Below are 18,251 nucleotides of genomic sequence, written 5' to 3'. Positions count from 1 at the left end.
GCTTCATTGAAGCATTGAAGTTCCTCAAATACATGCTTTTTTTTGTACTACCCCTCCCAGGCCAACATCATATCAATGACATTACAGTAGAGGTCACAGCAGTCACACTGTGGCTACTACAACTGTCACTGATGGTGACGTAATGAGTGTTATTTAGGTCAGCTGGTTGCCTAGCAGTGTGCCCTGCAGCACACCAGCTAGATTACTTACTGTGTTGATGGTTAGCTTGCTTAGTTTGTGAGTCATGTTTTTAAGAACATCCGCCCCTAAATTGACGAAATGTAATTGTTTTAAATATATAAATATAATCATTCAAATGCTTGTTATATTGCAAAATAAAAAATGAATTGTTGTACTTGGAGGCACAGCGATGTGTAAATGAGTGGGGTGCAACTAGTGATTATTCCCTTATTGACTAATCTATTTTTTATATTAATCAATCAATAACCACATTAAGTGAGATTTAAGTCAATAATTGCCATCCCATTTTACCAGAGCTCAAGGATTTGTCAACAAACAGTCCAAAACCAGATATATTCAATTAAAGATCATATAAAACAGAAAAAAGCAGCAAATCCTTACATTTGAGAAACTGGAGGGAAAATTGCTTAACCTTGTTAATTCATTTTCTGTTGATCCACTAATTGATTAATAAACTAATAATTTCAGCACAGGGTAAAACAGATTTGTCAATGCACCACTACTGTTATACTGGTCCACTCATAATCCCCTTAGCTGCTGATTTACCTCACTGTCTGAGAACCAAGGACAAAGCCAGGCAGAGTTCATCTCGCACAGCTAATATTGGCAAAGTGACCTTCTTAATGGACATTATACCTGCTGAGGCAGTTTATTTTTTTCCTCCTGAAAACGTGGTAGAAGACCACCTGCCTTTTAACAGTTCTTGTTTTGTTTTATATATTGATTGTGCAAGAGATTTTAAGAAAGAGACACAGGAAAAACGGTCCAAGCGGGTTCCTGTGGTGGGTTGTCAGAAAACATAATGTCTAGTCAGTGGGGAGAACGTAACCCATCACATCTGGGTTTCAATTATACTGCTGCGTTGTTAAAGGGATAGTTTGGATTTTTTTGAAGTGGGGTCGTATGAGGTTTATCCATAGTTAGTGTAGTAGATGGCAGTCAGCACGCCCCCAGTATGGAGAAGCAGGCATAAGTACCAACACGGAAGCTAAGCAATGTACTGCTGTAGACGGGGGAAGTGGCTAAACATATTTTAGAAAAAAAAATCCATATCAGTTTAAGTGTACGCAATATTTAGAAAATATATTTTTAATGCATCAGATTTACCCAGTTGCTAACATTCGATGGTCAGAAGATGTCAAAGGAATAGTTCATCTTGGAAATATGCTGTGCAGGTTAAACTAAATGTAATGTAACATGTCTAAGTGAGCTTTTGAGGTGCTGTCAAGTAGATTTCTCTTTGTTACTATCTGTTTTTGCACAATGTGTAAAATGTCTGCATTGTAAATATTGAGTTATTTTAACTTGCACCTTCACCATGATTATCTTTGTGTATCTGTGGCCTTTTCCTCAGTTGCCTGGATTTTTGTTTCAAAGCTTCACTGTTGAGTCATCAGAATATGTGCAGGTTCAAACTACCACATTGCATACTGAGCCTAAAGGAAAGTTGGTACAGCCTAGGCTGTTCCCTTGTGTCTTCCCTCTCTCCACATCTCAGTCCTGCAGCTTCTCTTGGCTTCTTCCCACAGTTGTACTTACCATATCCTGCTCTCTTATCTTTGAATCATTGGGTTTCATTGGCAGCGTAACTCAAGCGCATCTCCAAGTAACGGGGCCAAGTTGCATACAAGACTCTGTAGGGGGGTGTGTGTGTGTGTTGCATGACTGGCTTAAATGATCATCTTCATTATGAACACAACCCTAACTTCTTCATAAATATAGGAACAGAATAACAAAGGGCCTGTTGTTAAATGTTCCCTTTTTTTTTTTTTGGCATCGTGTAGTCCTTAGCAATGATAACTTGTCAAGTATTTTGTTCTTCATTTGGATTGGACTATTCTAATATTTACAAAGTTAATAGAAAAAATTATTTTGTTTAGTCCCGTGAAATGGAAATGTTGGACTGTAAGTGAGCTGTGACTAGTTCCAGTGCTTATTCAAAGTAAAGGCAGCAGGTGGTAAATTGTTGTAGTGTGGTGCATGCTTAATATTTGCAAATGTTATGTTTCTTTGTGCTTAATATTATTGTAATTCCTACCATGCATTCTAGGGGTGCACGATTCAGAAAATGTCACGATTCGATTCAATATTGATTTTCAGGCTCAAGATTCGATTCCAAAACGATTCTCGATTTTTTTTTTTTTTATTTTTTTATTTCACAGTATGTAAATGTAGTTACTTTTCCCATGTAATTGCAGTAGACATACAATTTTAAAAAAAACAAATATGAATCGATTTTGAATCGGTAGAGCTTGAATTGCGATTCAAATGTGAATCTTTTTTTTTTTTTTTTTTTGCACACCTCCTAATGCATTCCACTCTATAGGCAACTGGGACATTGTTACTCTAATGGACAGCAGTCTAATTGCTCAATTAGGCTTACCTGCACTGAAATGAGCAAACTCTTACACATTGTGTTGGATTTGAAGAGAGAGAGAGATGCTATTTTGTCCAAATTACACCTGACTTTTTTTTTTTTCCTTCCCTCCAGCGGACATTCACCTTGATTTTAGAGGCCTGGGACTGGGACAACGGCACACGAAACGGTAAGTCTAAACTTACACACATCTTAGTGCCTTGGCTGCTATCAACTTATTCAGATGAAATAAAAGTGGACATGATTGCCAAAAACAAATCTCTCATAGCTGCTTCTAACATGTGAATGTGATGTGGTGTTATTGATATTTTTTTATGATTTTAATCAGTTTAACAGTTCATACATTTAGTAATTTTAAAAAGTTGTTGCATGGTAAAAGAAAAAAAGGCTATTCAATCTATTTCTTGACTCCTAAGTGACTGGTGTTTAAGCTCTTTTTTCTGTTAAGTTCATGGCCCACTGCTGGACGGTGTTCACAGCGGAGGGATGTCCGAGCCTGTCTCCACCGCTGCCACCTGTAGGTTGTCAGCTGTGTGTCTGCCTGGTATACTCTCGGACCGCCGATTTAACTCGCCGGTCCACATCAATGTAGTTTCATGTGTCACGTAGCTCTCCCCAAGCAGAAAAAAGAGGAAACGCAACTTGCTTGTTCAAAGTTAGGACTAGCAAGTTAATTAGCGGTTAAGAAATACATTGTATACCCCATTTACATTTTTATCATGCAAAAGACATTTTTTTAAAACTTTATACAAAAAAATAAACAAACAGTGTCCGTTGTAAAAATGAAATTATCGTCCATTTATCGTTATCGAGGTAAAATGTGCAATTAGTTGTGATTTTGATTTTAAGTCCTATCGTGGAGCCCTAGAAAGTAGCGTATGTCTGTGCCTCCCGGATGGGTGAATTGTTGTCTGCTTGTTGGTTAATGATCAGTTAACGAGGGTCAGCCATTGGTCAGCAAAAGAAATCCAAATTAGCATCCCTAGTTTTTAACTGTTGGTCAGACATAACAAACAACTATAAATATGTCAGTTTGGTCTCTGGTGAATTCTGAGGGATGTTTTTCATTATTTTCTGACCTTTCTTAAACTGAGGAATTAATCCAGTAAAAGAATCTGTAGTTTAATTGACAATAAACATAATTGTTGGCTACAACAACAAGTTGAAGTTAAACACATAAGTGCGTAAGCCGTCCTGTTCACGTCTTCAAATCAATTTCATAATGTTTTGTGCATTAAGGTTGTAAATGGAAACTTTCTGCCCTAACATTATAGGTTAGCAGGTTGAAAGTATGTTGTACTGTACACTGTAGCCCCCGACGACGCTTCATATAGAAGACTTGTCTTGGTTCTTCTCAGCTATGTCGGCTGTGGTGGTCAGGTCTGACCAGCTGTATCCTGTTTTCCTTTGGTTATGTCCGCTGGGTGGACTCCTGTATAACCCCCTTTTTCCCGTCTGCGCAGTAGCCCAGTCTGGGAGGAAGAGGACCCATTCAGGACTGTAATGTCTGTATGTGTTGATGTAGCTTTGATCCGTTGACACACTGGCATTTTTCACGAGTCTCTAATACCTTTCCTATACATTTAAGCGTGTACAGGAATTTATATTCAGGACCATACTGTCCTCTCCAGTCTAAACTTGCTCCTTCTTATTTATATGAGGTCATTACATCCTGTTTTGTCCATAACATCAAACGCACTTCCACTCGCAAATGCAGACAATGGAGAAGAAATAGATTTTGACATCAGAGCGCTTTGATTAGACTGTTGCATGCCTTGTGTAGTCGCCGTTTGTCCATGTGGGCCCCCAGTAATTGTGTACATTAACAGTAATTAGTTCTGATGTTTCTAATGGATGTAAGGCCTCAATGTTGCTTAAGAAACCTTCCAATTGATTTTCTGCCAGCTACACGCACTGAAGTCTCAGCCAAATTGCTCTAAAGTAGCAAAATAGATTTGTTTCGGATGGAAGGATACAAATTTTTTTTAGCACTTCCAATTTGATTCATTTTACTGCCATAAAATGAGAAAGGGAACACCTTTCTTGCTCTTATCTCAAAGTATAGTAGGAATGTGATAAAACAGACTTCGAAGCTCACGCAGGTTTGATTCATTCTGTGTTGGATGCTGTTTTGAAAGCAGGAGCACTGAGCCTGCTGTTAGGTCACAGACATCAGCTGACTTCAACCTTAATGTCATGGGTTCAAGAAACACAAATGTCTGGAACAAATGCTTCTTTCAACCTCCCTGGGAGATCACAAGGGAGTCTGCTTGCTTCTGTAAGGTCACAGTGAGTTGCAGTAATGATTGTAGCCTTTGCTTGGCAGGTGGGTCGGGCAGGTCACACTCATATTGTTATTTTTGATTTGTTTTCACAGTTAATTTTCTTGTCATGGCACATGCATCACTTCACAAACAGATTTGTAGAAGTCGGGGCTTGGTTTTTACAGTTTGTGATCAAAGACAAATTTGAGATATGTACAAGTATGTCCCTGCTAACAATTATTTGACTGGAATGGCCAGTTTTGAAAATACATTTCATTGTTTACTTTGATCCTGTCCCTGTTGTCTTTCTTGCCATCTCATCCCAACTAAAAACCTTGGTATGTGAATTGACCATAAACACTCGATCTCGGGATCTGTTGTGCACGAAACGAGACACGAAAATGTTGAAATACATGACCGTGTGCATCTGTAAGAAGCCACTGGAACTTGTTCATTGGCCTGAGTCAGCACCAGCCTCATGTCTTATCCTACATAGGAGTCTACCAGTGTATTGGTCTGCCAGTGAGATTCCACTCCTCGGCGTCATGTCCTCCGGTGTGCCTCTCTTCCCTTCCCCCTTGTGTTCTCAGGAAAGGCAGCCGGCTGTTTTCCTTGTGTTTATCGAGCAGGAAGTGGAGTGGACTGGGAGGCCGGGCTCGGTGTTTAGACACCGAGGTAGCGGAGCCGGCTTGGGCCCGGAGCCCATTGTTCTCTATCTGGCAACTGCCGGGGGTTATTTCTGTTATTGTTGCTTAATTCTGTCTGACATTGTGTCAGTCCCCCTGCGTGTGTGTGTGTCATTGCAGCCCAAAGCCATGGAGTAAAGAAGGAAATCACAGACCCCATATTTCAACAGAGATTGTTTGCCAGCTTCGATCCCACTGTGATAAAGATTGCATTCTTTCTGGAAGCCGGCGCTGCAGCGAGCCCCACCGAGGCAAAAAATGTTCGATGCGAGCGTGCTAGAGGCTAAATGGTTGCAACCTCTCAACATGATGGTGCACATACAGACAGCTCAGAGGCGCCACTGGTGTGGGCCATCACCAGAAAATAGATCAATTTGCAGACAATGAATTTCAATTGCACACTTAAAATTCAGTGGGTACTTTTCTCACACACATACATACATACATAATGTGATATCAAAGCGTCTGTCTGCTGAATAAGAATGCACTGTGAGTGACTTTACATCAGAATAAAGGAGATTCCACATCTTTGTCCTGGGGCCTTCAGAGTTCTTTTTTTTTTTTTTTTTTTTTCTTCCTTCCTTTGGGGAAGATGGACAAAAACGCAGTTGTAAGGACTTGTTGCGTTTAGCTAAATGTTAACTTGTAGTGTCATGTTCTGTGACGGATTTTGATTTTCTGCTGAATCCAGATCCTGATTCGTGTCCTTGTTCAATTCACTAAGTTGACGGCGGCCCAAGCAACCATTTGTGCAACCTGCAACAACAGTTTTCTTTGGGCCACTTGGGGGCAGCAGAAACAAGTTATTAGCACAGCATTGACATATCGTCACCTTTTAAGTTGCTATGGCGAACTTGTCAGCAAACAGTTGCTTATTTACACATCCAGCAGTTCCAAAGCAACATTACCTTTCAATTGGAGTTATGTTTCTGGCGAACCAGGCCAGAAAAATCATTTAATCAGAATATTTATTATGCCAAAAAATAACGCCAGGGCAGGCCCTGTAAGACGGATTCTGTGTTTTTGTGTTTTTAGCTGAGCTGGACCAGAGAATATTTGGTTAAAACAGATCAGGGGATGCTGTTCTCTGTGAAGTTTGCTGGAAGCGCTGTAATGTAGTGTTTCATGTGGAGTAAGCACTGTGCAGGAAAATAGCCTTTTGCTAATAGCTGTCAAATGCTACATTTCCTAAAAAGGAAATAACGTGAGTAACAGGAAAACCAGCTTTAAAAGTGACGTATGACTGATTTGTCTTCATCTGTTCTTTGTTTCAGTTGATGAGGAGCTGCTAATCGAACGCAGCATTCACACTGGAATGATCAATCCCGGCGACCCCTGGCAGACCGTCCTGCACGACGGGCCGGTGGCTCGCCTCGTCTATCGTATCCGAGTGCGGTGCGATGACAACTACTATGGCAACAAGTGCAATAAGCTGTGTGTACCGCGTGACGACTACTTTGGCCATTATCGCTGCGAGCCTTCAGGGGCCCAGGTGTGCCTGGATGGCTGGATGGGCTCAGACTGCAGGACAGGTGAGCTGCGAATGTCCCACACAGTTATTGTAAAAGTTCATAAAGTCGTTGAGGTTATTTCCTTCATATTAAGTCCGTCAAGCCAATCCCACAGTGCACCGAGCAGCCTCAAAGCATCACGAAAATACTGTGATCTTCTTTCTAGAGATGCAACGATTAATCGATTAGTCGATCAACAGAAATTCTTTTCTGTCTTTCCAATTAATCGTGTTAGTCATTGAACAGAGATGCCAAACATTTCAGCTCCTCAAATGTGAGGTTTCAATGCTTTTCTTTGTCGTTTGATAGTAAACTGAATATCTCGGGGTTTTGGACTGTTGGTCAAAAGAAATTTAAACGGATCACCTTGGGCTGTTGGAAATTTTATCGGGCATGTTTCACTATTTACTTATTTTATAGACAAAATGATGAATAAATTAATGAAGAAAAATAATTGGCAGATGAATCAATACTGAAAATAATTGTTAGTCGAAGCCATGCTTCTTTCTATCAAAAAAGATAGCTAGCCTGCAATAGATTGCATACATAAAAAAAAAAAAATGTTAAAGACTTTGAAATGAGGCAAGTAATTGAAACATCATTAGATTATCTAATGACCATTATCAATAGTTTCAGCCCTATTTAATGAATGCATATTAAACATATCATGTAATCTGATGTGCACTTATTTGGCCACATCCACTTCATTTCAATATTCTTTAGCAATGACGCAATGCATACAAAAAAATTGAAATGCACAATCAGCCAAAGCAGTTGTCCAAGTACCATTTTAAAACAAACATGGTGGAAATGCAACGTGCGCTACCTGCTTATGTTAAAACAGAGCAGCGTTGTGCTTGTTGATGGTTTTGGAGAGAGTGGGGGGCCTCAATAAATCACCCAACTGACTTTAGAAGACGAAGGGTGAAAAGAGGAGGGGAGAGGAGAGGGGCTGGGTTGTTTTTAAGAGGGGGTAGTTGTACTTGCAATAAAGTTGTCCCTTCCTTGCCCCCCAACCCTGGTCAGGGTGCCATGAATTCTCACGTCTTGTTGCACTTGTTAGAAAGATGGCAAACAAACGAGCTTCTCCTCCTCCCACCTTTCCATGTCGTTGCCTCCCTTCTTTTCCCCCACTTCTCTCTGGCCCTTTTTTATTTTAAATGAAGTGTATGTTTTTAAGGGTAAGTCATTTAGTGATACACGTCTCCTCAATGTAATTTAAATATCACATTTTAAATTGTTTCTCTCTGTCTTGCTTTTTCTCAGCGATCTGCAAGCAAGGCTGCAACCTGTTACATGGCAGCTGCTCTGTCCCAGGGGAATGCAAGTAAGAAATGTGACTGCTCAAAACCATTTTTTTTCCCAGGATTTTTTTTTGCTACTACATAGTGTTTAGATTAGTCATATTATACATGCAGTTAGATTTTTTTGCATTGGTCTGTTTGTAATAGAGGTTTCTGTAGCAACTTAAAAAGGCAACTCTCGTAGTGTTAGGCTTATTAAAAATAGACCAAAATTCAAGCTGAATGTGTGAACGACAAAAAGTGATGGAAATCAGAAGCCAAACGGAGGCACCTTCACTTGTCGTAGCCTGTTATTTTTTTTTTCTTTTTATGCCAGCCTTTTTCTTCTCTCGTGGGCATCTCCACCTCAGTTCAGAAGAAAAGGGCAATGCCGCGCCTGCCTTCTTGTATTTTTAGCCACCTAAAATCCTCCACAGAATACCAAGCATCTCATCAGCACTCTGCTGCTCGGACCGAAGAAAGGGAGTCGTCGGTGTGTGAATTTGAACACTGGTAAACGTGCTGGGAATTGTCATATCCCCTCCCCATCCGCATTGCAGTCCTCCTTGAAGGGCAGGGGGCAGGAAAATAAATTGATATCCCACTGTATTATGTACATTTCCCAAAGTGGAAATGACGGTCAGAAAAAGTGACGTAGAATGGCCCCATAGGTCCACGTTTCCAGGATGTGGTGCATCCCGTCGTCATTTGTAAACCCCCCTCCTCCCACCTGCCAGATGGAAAGAGACACTTCTTCCATTATTAGGAAACTGGGTTTGGCTCGGAGCAGAGGAATAACAAGGGGATGACCGGTTTTAGGAATCCGCTTCACATTTTTTCGTGTCTGCTTCGATCAGTGTCTTTATTTCAGTTAGCGGACAGACAACAGAGGGAAGCAGCTTATTCTTTCCGAAATGTCAAGTCCCAGTCAACAGGAAAAGTGACATGAATAGAAGAGCAACAGTAAAGAGTCTTCCTGCAGTGGCACGAATTTAATGAAGCCTCAGGTCACAGAAAGCTGGTATTAAATCCATTGCCGTCTCCTTTCATTGCCTTTATTTCATCACAGTTTTATGGGCTTTGCCTCGTTTGCCACAGGCTTTTAAGAAACACAAAAGCTGGTACGTGCCTGTTGTTGCGCTGCTGAATTGAGGCTTTTCATTAGCACACATTAGGCTTGTTCTGACTTATCTATCAGAGGCTTGCCATGTCCCAAGAATCACTTGGGTAAGCAATTTAACAAATTTTTCACCACTCAAAAAAATGTCAAAGTGCCAAGATGTTGGAATCCAACTCGGAAGAAACATCATGCCCACACAAGTAAGGGGCTGATGAATATCATATTATGGCCAAGAATTGAACCACAGAATACCTCTTTTGATACCTTTTTTTTAAAAAGGCAGTAAGCAAGTCTCCTTGCCAAAGTTCTGTGTTATTGCTACTTTGCTGTCAGACCCTCTGAAGCTAATCATCTACAGTGGAAGAAGCATGCCAAGTATTCCCCAATGGCCCTCCGAACCCCCCCCACCCCTCCCTCCCCCCCAGCCTGAGAATGGCAGATATCTGAAGGCCTCGTCTCTCATGGAGACAGCGGTGCCGTCTGCAGGAGACTCAAAATAGCAGTCAATTGACAAGACAGCTGGCGCGAAAACACCACAGCCTTGGAATAGCCGAGCGCTGTCATGAAGCTGCAGGCGCATGCACGTATACACTGTATACACACAGTTGTCTCCAGCCACTCGCTCTCAGAACCACCGTGCCACCCTCATAGGCCCTCAGCCACAGACTCTAACCCGAGCATGGAAGTATTCTTAACCCCTCCTGCCCTGGAATGTCACCCTCCACTAAGATTAGTTGGCAGGACGCCGTGGGATAGGTTGACACAAGAGCAGATACAGTATTAGGTGTGTTTCCACTGTTGGGTAGGTTGCACCCTAGGGCTCGAATCAGCCACAAGTGGACTCTCTTTGTCCCTTTTGCACATTTAGCAGCTCCACGGTTGTATCCTGAATTAGTGCCTATCCCACAAACTGTATAATAAATGTTTCTTATTACTCATAATTGTGCATAAAACAACTTCAGTGATCTCAGATGTCTTTGTCTTGTCAGTTTCTCCATGGACTCACACAGTCATTTAGTCCTTCAAAAATCAGGATTATCAACTCTAAGAAAACGGGAAAACCCCACTGGATTATCAGACACTACTTTATGTTCCACCGATCTACTGACAGAGTCACAAATTATGTTTTTATCAAGTTTCATTGACTTTGGATACAGCCCTGCCAGAAGTAGGGACATATAAAAACAAACTTATTTATGATTTTTGATGGATTAGTTAATTACTTCACTGTAAAGCTTTTTAGACAAATGTTGGTTCTAAATAATAAACACTTAAATATATCCTATGTTGAAAAGCCGTAATCTCTCCTTCAAAGCTTATTCAATAAAGAATTTCAACAAAGTCTGGATCATGACATTTACATTGATTTTAGAGAATAATCATTTAAGAGGAAGTGCAAAGAAGTATACTAACAGCCAATGAAAGGAAAAAGAAGGGACTCCCCAGAGAGCAGGTAACTGGATTAGATGATTGAAATGATTTATGTGTCTGTGTTTGACAGGTGTAGCTATGGCTGGCAGGGACAATTCTGCGACGAATGTGTGCTTTACCCCGGATGCGTCCACGGGACCTGCAACATCCAGTGGCAGTGCAACTGCGAGAGGAACTGGGGTGGACTGCTGTGTGATAAAGGTATGGAAAAGTTTTAGTTTTGTTTCATCGCCTCCCACACAAGATGCTGGCCGAGTGCCTGCTCTGATCCTGCACGTCCCCTCAAGCTACAGTCACCTGGGTTTGATGAGTAACAAGTGAGCGAGCTCCTTTTAGAGCAGAGATGCAACAGAAAAGACTTTTGAAGAAGCAACATATCATAACACTGCAAAAGTAATGCTATTCTGCCATTAGTAGGGTTGGGTATCATTTGGATTTGTTTATCCAATACTGGTGCTAAAACAATACCTTTAAACCGGTGCCAGTGCCTGAACTGATACTTTAAAAAAAAAAAGAGAGAGAGATTATATATATATATATATATATATATATATATATATATATATATATATATATATATATATATATATATATATATATATATATATATATATATATATATAAAAAGAAAGAGAGGGCACAAAATGACAGTCAGCGACATTTAAGAACGGCTTGTTTATTGCTAAGGCCATATGGATTAAATGATTTACTAAAAATGTAATAACAATAACTTCACCAGTAAACTGCTGGTAAACTACAAAAACAACCACTACATGGGAAAAGGGTATTTTTTACAATTGCTTTAAATGCACCACAAAGCCGGCGAGGCGAGTTTAAAATAGACATACCGTCTGTGTTATTTTTCCGACAACGGAAGCTGCAAAATGTTGTACGTCCCGCTGTTGGAATCCTCTACAGTGAAATACAGTCACACTTACACCGTTTAGCTGTCAGCATTTTAACCATGTTTGATCAAGCTGCTAGCTAATGGTAGGTTAACGTTACCTGCTACCTGTTGCCTCTAACGTCCGTCCATCAGAGGGCAGCGCAGGCATTTAAGTGGCACCGAAATGAGGCACTGAAATCCATGTTGCTATTTGGTCCGGTAGATACTGTCATTAAGGTACCGGTGCCGAATTAGCACCGGGTCTCGGTACCCAACCCTAGTCATTAACAGTTGGAATTGGGGTGTCTTCAAACTCAAAAACACTTTTGCCACCGTAAAGTACAGTGGGGTTTAAATGTTTCAAATTTGATCACATCCTGTCACCCAAAGGTCATTCTCAGAGATGATTAGAGCTGAAACGATGAGTCAATTAATCGAATAGTTAATCGACAGAACTGTTTTTATATCCGATTAATTGTTTGAGTCCTTTTTCAGCAATAATATCAAACATTCTCTAGTTTCAGCTTCACAATGGTGAAGATTTGCTGCTTTTTTGTTTTTAAATGACCGTAAACTGAATATCTTTGGGGTTTGGGCTGTTGGTCGGACAAAACACTTTAGGCTTTTAAGAAATGTTCTTAATTTTGGACATCTGATACAGTAGATCAAACAATCTGTTCTTCAGGCACTCTTAAGGCTGATTTATGCTTCTGCGTTGAATCAATGGCGTACCCCCGCAGACCCCTCTGCGTCGCCGAGAACCCCCTTCCGAGCACTCCGCCGTAGCTCGACGTGCACCTCCAAAAATGTGTAACTTTGCGTCGAGGCGACGCAGACCGCAAGGACTGTGATTGGTCAACTTGTCCTGTGTGTTGATAGTTGGTGTTTTAAGCAACCTACTGTGGGGAGTAGCAACATGCTAGTTCACTAACATAAGCTTTGCAAATAAACTCAGACATATTTTGGTTACAGTGACGGGGTTATCCGTTTGTAAAGTGTCTATATGTCAGTAATGTTTTGAAATTAGCACTTCGCCAGCAAGCAGTACTTGTTGTGGGCAGTTGTGCTAAAGTTTGCTTGCTAACATAACATAAACTGACTGGCAGACACCTCGCAAATAACCTGAGACTTATCACCCCCTAGCGTTATGATGGTGAAATGCACCGCAATGCAAAGCAACCCAGAACTCTGAAAGGGTCACGACGCTGTAGGAGCAATTGCGTAGCTACGGTGTGGAGTTTACGCAGAAGCATAAAACAGCCTTTAGTCCCTGATCAGACGGAGGGCTTTTTAGCAGCCTGGGGCAGCTTCTGTAATTGTTTTCAATAAAAGTGAAGCTTTTTGCTCGCTGCTTTTGCGTTGATGAGCGCCTTACATTTTTCTGCTGTAGGCGCCTCACGTTTTTGCAGGAGTGACCTGAACGCCTTGAATAACTTAAACTCAGGGTAGAAAAGCAGCCGACACCACTTGCGTTTTTTCCCTATAGTCTAATTGAATGATTTGAGAGCCAGTTGCCTAGCAGCAACAACAACAAAATAAAACTAACTCTAGGCTTCAACAAAAAAGGCAGTGCGGTGCACCTTGCAATTTGCAACCTGCAAAAATATATCCGTCTGATCGGAGCCTTAGTCAGTGTATGGAGATTTATATATAAAGCCTTTCATGTAGTCGGGCATATTGGTTAAAACGGCAACTGGTTTCAAGCTCTAATGTTATTCATTTGGGTGGAAATGGTAAAGGTAAATGTAGTATAGTTTTGTTTGATAAATCTTCTGTTCCGTCTTCCAGGTGTCAGTGAATCAATCATCAGAATATTCGAGAATGACAAATATTTTTTTTTTTGAAAATATCTTAGACATTTTGTGCACCTGAAAGACGTAGTAGTAGTAGTAGTAATAATGTACCTTCATATGACATCTAAATTCTCTCCTCGTTCTCTCTGACTGGAGAACAGCAGATGGATAGTTTTACTGCCTGTGTGATCCGAGCAGCAGTGACACTCGATCCCCCCACATCCCTTCGTCACCGAGGGCTCTTCGGGGGATGAGAATGGGTCCTAAGATCCCCAGTGGAGACAGATCCCTGCTCTTTTATTTACCAGCCTTTAGGGTGACCTGAGCCTTTAGGGTGACCTGGCCTTTAGCCTAAGGATGGTGCGCAGGCATCAAATAGGGTTTCGTTTTGTTCTTTCTGTCGATGGGAAAATAAAAAACATCAGCAATTGAAGAAGAAAAGGGACAGGAGTCTAACTGAATGATAACTGCAACTTAACCAGTCCTAATGAAGTGCAGCAGAGCGGTTGTGAAAACACTCTGTGCTTGCTGTCAAAGCTGGCAGCTGGTGCTCTATACTGAGTAAAGATCCCAACAAGCTTTCTGGGAACTCCCGGCACCAACAGGATAAAATGGTGGAACAAGCAAAGAGTTATCTCCCGGGGTCGATACAATTAACAAAGTCTGAAGGTGTGGCGCGATGAGGAGGCTATAACATTCCTCAAATTAATATGTAAAAAACAGAAATGCCATATTTTCATCACATTTCTACATCACAATTTTTTTTTCACGTTGCGCCATCTTCGTCTGCAATAATTGAATGGCTCCCAACTGGAGAATTGACGTGACCAGCTGTTTATCTTGATGTAGAGTTTAGATTCTCTGCCCGAGCCGTTATTTTCCACCACTATCATCGGGCCAGGCCCTTGATCAGGCATTTGTGTTTGTTTGTTTTTTAACATTACTTTATTAGCCTAATTGGGTGGGGAGAAAGCTATGCCATAATCAGAAATATTATCTATATAGGCTATATTTAGGCCGAAGTAACGAATGTGTCCAAAAAGTTACACAAGTTGGACTACAGTTACAAAATGCAACACGTGTCATGCGCGGAGTCTCCTCCTCTCACACACATCACACCGGGGCTGCTGGGCTGTATGGTGGAGCTTAAGTGCAACATGAAGCTTGAGGATGTAAAGAAAAACAAGAGAATTACCTTTTGAGCAAGTTTGGAGGAAAGTTGGAGGTATGGAACCATTTTAAACAAGTCGTGGGCAGCGACATATCTGTCGGCTTTGTCGAGTGTATTAGGCTAAGCGCGGCATGCTGCTCGCCTATGACAGCAAATAAAACGGGGACTTGGATGATGAACAGACCCATGAAGCAGGCTCGCCGTGGCAGAAAAGATGATAGTCAGCCTTCAACGACCTCTTTTGTTACTTCTCCAAGCATGAGGGCGAAGCAAGCCCTCACAGAGAAATGCGTTGAGTTCAAACAACTCTGAATTGTAGTTGAACGTCAGTTATAACGGCCCACGTATTAAAAAAGTGTTGGGTTGAAATCAGGCTCATAATTCCAGTTAATGTGTCGGGCCGGTCTCGGACACAACGTGCACGTGCTCGGGTTGGGTCGGGCTTGATTGGGCCAGATCTAAGCTCTATCTTGATGCTCCCAACTCTTCATAGTCACACAAGGGAATGGGAACACACATTCATTTGTATTTTTTCTTTTGCTGATTTTCTGGAAATTTGGTCAAAATCTGTGCTACATTTGGATGGAAACCTGACTAGTGTCTACAAATTTACCAGGTGGATGCTGGGGTGGTGGTGGGGCTGAAAGCAGACAGCGATACAGGTGCGGGGCAGCAGCAGCAGCATTGGCAAGGCAGCGATTGGAAATGTGCAGCTTAAATAGACTTAAATAGACAAATTGAGGGGTTGTGTTTGGTAAATGATACGGAGAGTGAGGCGCGTGTGTGTGTGTGTGTGTGTACAGTGGTGCAGCTCGAGTTGACTGCCTGAACTAGCTCACAGGCGTCTCCCCATTTCAGCACTTCACCCCTTTACCAGAGATTATAGAATCAGTTTTGCAGAGAATTCAGGCAAATTAGATCTCTAATCTAATTTGGTCTAAAATGGGTGAAATACTAATCACTGAATTAGTGTCTCTAAATGTTTGTCTCTTCCTCCAGATCTAAATTACTGCGGTCGCCATCAGCCCTGTGTCAACGGAGGAACTTGCATGAACACCGAACCAGATGAGTACTACTGTGCCTGTCCACAGGGATACTCTGGCAAGACCTGTCAGATAGGTGAGAGAGAACCCACGCCAGAACCTGCACCATTGTCTTTGAAAGTAAAACATTCACTGTAACTCTGTGCACACAAGTGTTTTTAGCTCCAGTAGAAGAACTAATGTCAGTTTAAACGATCACGCCGATCTCATCAACATTCTCGTATACTGGGCATGCGCATGCCGGGGTAAACGGGAGGCAGCATGTATACTCCGCCCGCTGCTGGTAGTTGCCATGGTAACCTTAGTAGCTTAGTCTCAGACAACGAAACGTCATAAGATCCAATCAGGCGGCGAAACGTTGGCACCAGTGTCAGTGTTACCAAAGGTCTCTGTTTTTCGGCCGTTGAGACTGCAACACAACCCTGCAGATTCCGTACCAAAACGGGGTCAGAAGTGTTTTCAAATGTCTCCAGTTTAGGGGCTCGGAAACATCGGAGCAGTATGAATGCGAGGTGTAAATGTAGCAAGAGACATTCATTTTTAAACCAAAGCGTAGCAATGTAAATGTAGCCTGTGTGGTACTCACTATTTGTTTCTGTCAAGATGGGCCTCCTATTCTGTTATGTACAATATTTCCTTTTCCTGCTTTGTTTTCCTCGTTCTACCAAGTTCAAAGTGAACATTTGCTGTATTTCTAAATAAAAGAAGCAATTTCAAGAAGTCATCTGGGGCCCTGAGAAATTGTGATGGTTATTTTTTTTAAAACCTTTTTTTATTTTAGATTTTGTCCGTTTTTAAACGATCAATAACTAAGAATGAAAATAATAGCACAGTACAATAGTTACAGCCCTAGTAGTGTCTTAAGTACAGATTTATAAAGGTATGAAAAAAGCTATGCTAGCATTCATACCAGCTTTACAATGTATGTAGCATTGGAAAAATATAACAAACATATGCCTATATATAATGTACCGGACATGATTTCTTTCCTACAGAAAGCCAAATCTATAATCTGAAGTACAAAGAGTAATGTCTCTTTTTTTTCTTCTTTGAACACCTCCCTCAATCAGCCGAGCACGCCTGTGTTTCCAATCCTTGCGCCAACGATGGTACATGCCACGAGGTTCCCACAGGTTTTGAGTGCCTGTGTCCGCCGGGCTGGGAGGGTCTGACCTGTGCCAACAGTGAGTCGCTGCACTACTTTTAATCATCTCCACTCATTCCATGCTGATACTTGGTTACATCTTTTACTCTCAGCTAGGACTCTGTTCCGAATTCAGTACTTTTTAGGCACCAACCGAATTTCCTTTTTAAAGTTTCGAATATCAAAAAAATGCCTTGTCATTCAATACCCAATTTCAATACCTAAGGAGTATATCTCATCAGCGTCAGTGAGCCAATAAGCATGCAGCATGCTTCTAAGATCTAATTGTGCGTAACAAACTTTTTCCTGCTTGCTTCTACGACGTCAGAGACTGGGCTCACGTAGTATAAGCTAAAAAATTAATAAAAAGATTTGTGCCGTAACGTGTAATGTTGCAATTTCTTTTTGTTTTATAAAATTGTCCTACTTGTCCTCTTTTACCAGCATCCTATTGATGCCCCAAAGTCTTACTCAAGTCGAATACTTACTTTAAATGTGGTATGTTGTTAGAAATTACAAGAGAGTGAGTTGAAGTGTGGTGTTCTCAGATTTGGACGAGTGTGGCTCCAGTCCATGTGCTCAGGGTGGAACATGCATCGACCTGGAGGACGGCTTCGAGTGTGTGTGCCCTCCACAGTGGGAGGGAAAGACATGCCAGATAGGTGAGATTCAGATTTTCAATATACACACGCCATTACTTACTTACTTTTATTTGCACCTATCACTAGAGGCTGTTAAAATATAGTAATTTTGGCAAACAATTCATTTCTTTAGAGAGACTTGTTTTTGCAGCGGTTTCATTCCTGTTTTTTCCATTTCCAAAAACAAGTAAAAGTGGCCTCTGAGACACCGACACAGGGCTCAGGATATATGTTTTTGGATTAAAATTGGCAACCAGGCAACCTGAGCACCACTTCCAGAGTGCAAGCTGTCAATATCCTGGATGGGCTGGCAGCTGCATGGCCCCTTTTTTCCCTCTCAATTACTTTATGAGCTACTAGTGTGTCTATATCTGGCTGTTTGTTGTTATCGCTGGCGGTGGCATTCGTGTTTTGTTTTTTATACCGCTCCGGTCCCCACAAGCGGACGTGACCGGCGTGAAGCCAGGAAATGGATTACGACTGGTAAACAGTGTGTGTGTGTGTGTGTGTGTGTGTGTGTGTGTGGTAGGAAAGAGATCCCAAGAGTTCAGTGTCATCTTACCAGCTCAGATCTCAGCTTACGGGCAGCCATTGGCCTCCTGTCTTACCTGGCGAGTGTGTGTGTGTGTGTATAGAGTTTAGGGTTTCAGAGAGAAGACAGGTGTGTGAGTGAGCACAGCAGGACTCCCTGCAGACTGCC

At 41.6% G+C, this 18,251-nt stretch overlaps 1 protein-coding gene across 2 annotated transcripts in view; it reads left to right on the top strand.

Annotated features, from left to right (window-relative positions):
* jag2b (jagged canonical Notch ligand 2b) overlaps nucleotides 1–18,251 on the top strand; it is a 52,237-nt gene that overhangs the window by 15,704 nt on the left and 18,282 nt on the right. For both annotated transcript variants that reach the window (XM_078274345.1, XM_078274344.1), the window contains exons 3-9: nucleotides 2,693–2,747; nucleotides 6,803–7,060; nucleotides 8,306–8,366; nucleotides 10,944–11,074; nucleotides 15,723–15,842; nucleotides 16,837–16,950; nucleotides 17,459–17,572. In XM_078274345.1, coding sequence (XP_078130471.1) covers nucleotides 2,693–2,747; nucleotides 6,803–7,060; nucleotides 8,306–8,366; nucleotides 10,944–11,074; nucleotides 15,723–15,842; nucleotides 16,837–16,950; nucleotides 17,459–17,572 — 853 coding nt within the window. The remainder of the gene's footprint in view (nucleotides 1–2,692; nucleotides 2,748–6,802; nucleotides 7,061–8,305; nucleotides 8,367–10,943; nucleotides 11,075–15,722; nucleotides 15,843–16,836; nucleotides 16,951–17,458; nucleotides 17,573–18,251) is intronic.

Source organism: Sander vitreus, chromosome 18, assembly GCF_031162955.1.
Source record: "Sander vitreus isolate 19-12246 chromosome 18, sanVit1, whole genome shotgun sequence".
NCBI lineage: Eukaryota > Metazoa > Chordata > Actinopteri > Perciformes > Percidae > Sander > Sander vitreus.
Note: the sequence above shows the minus strand (reverse complement) of the source record. Positions and strands in the feature narration are given on the sequence as shown.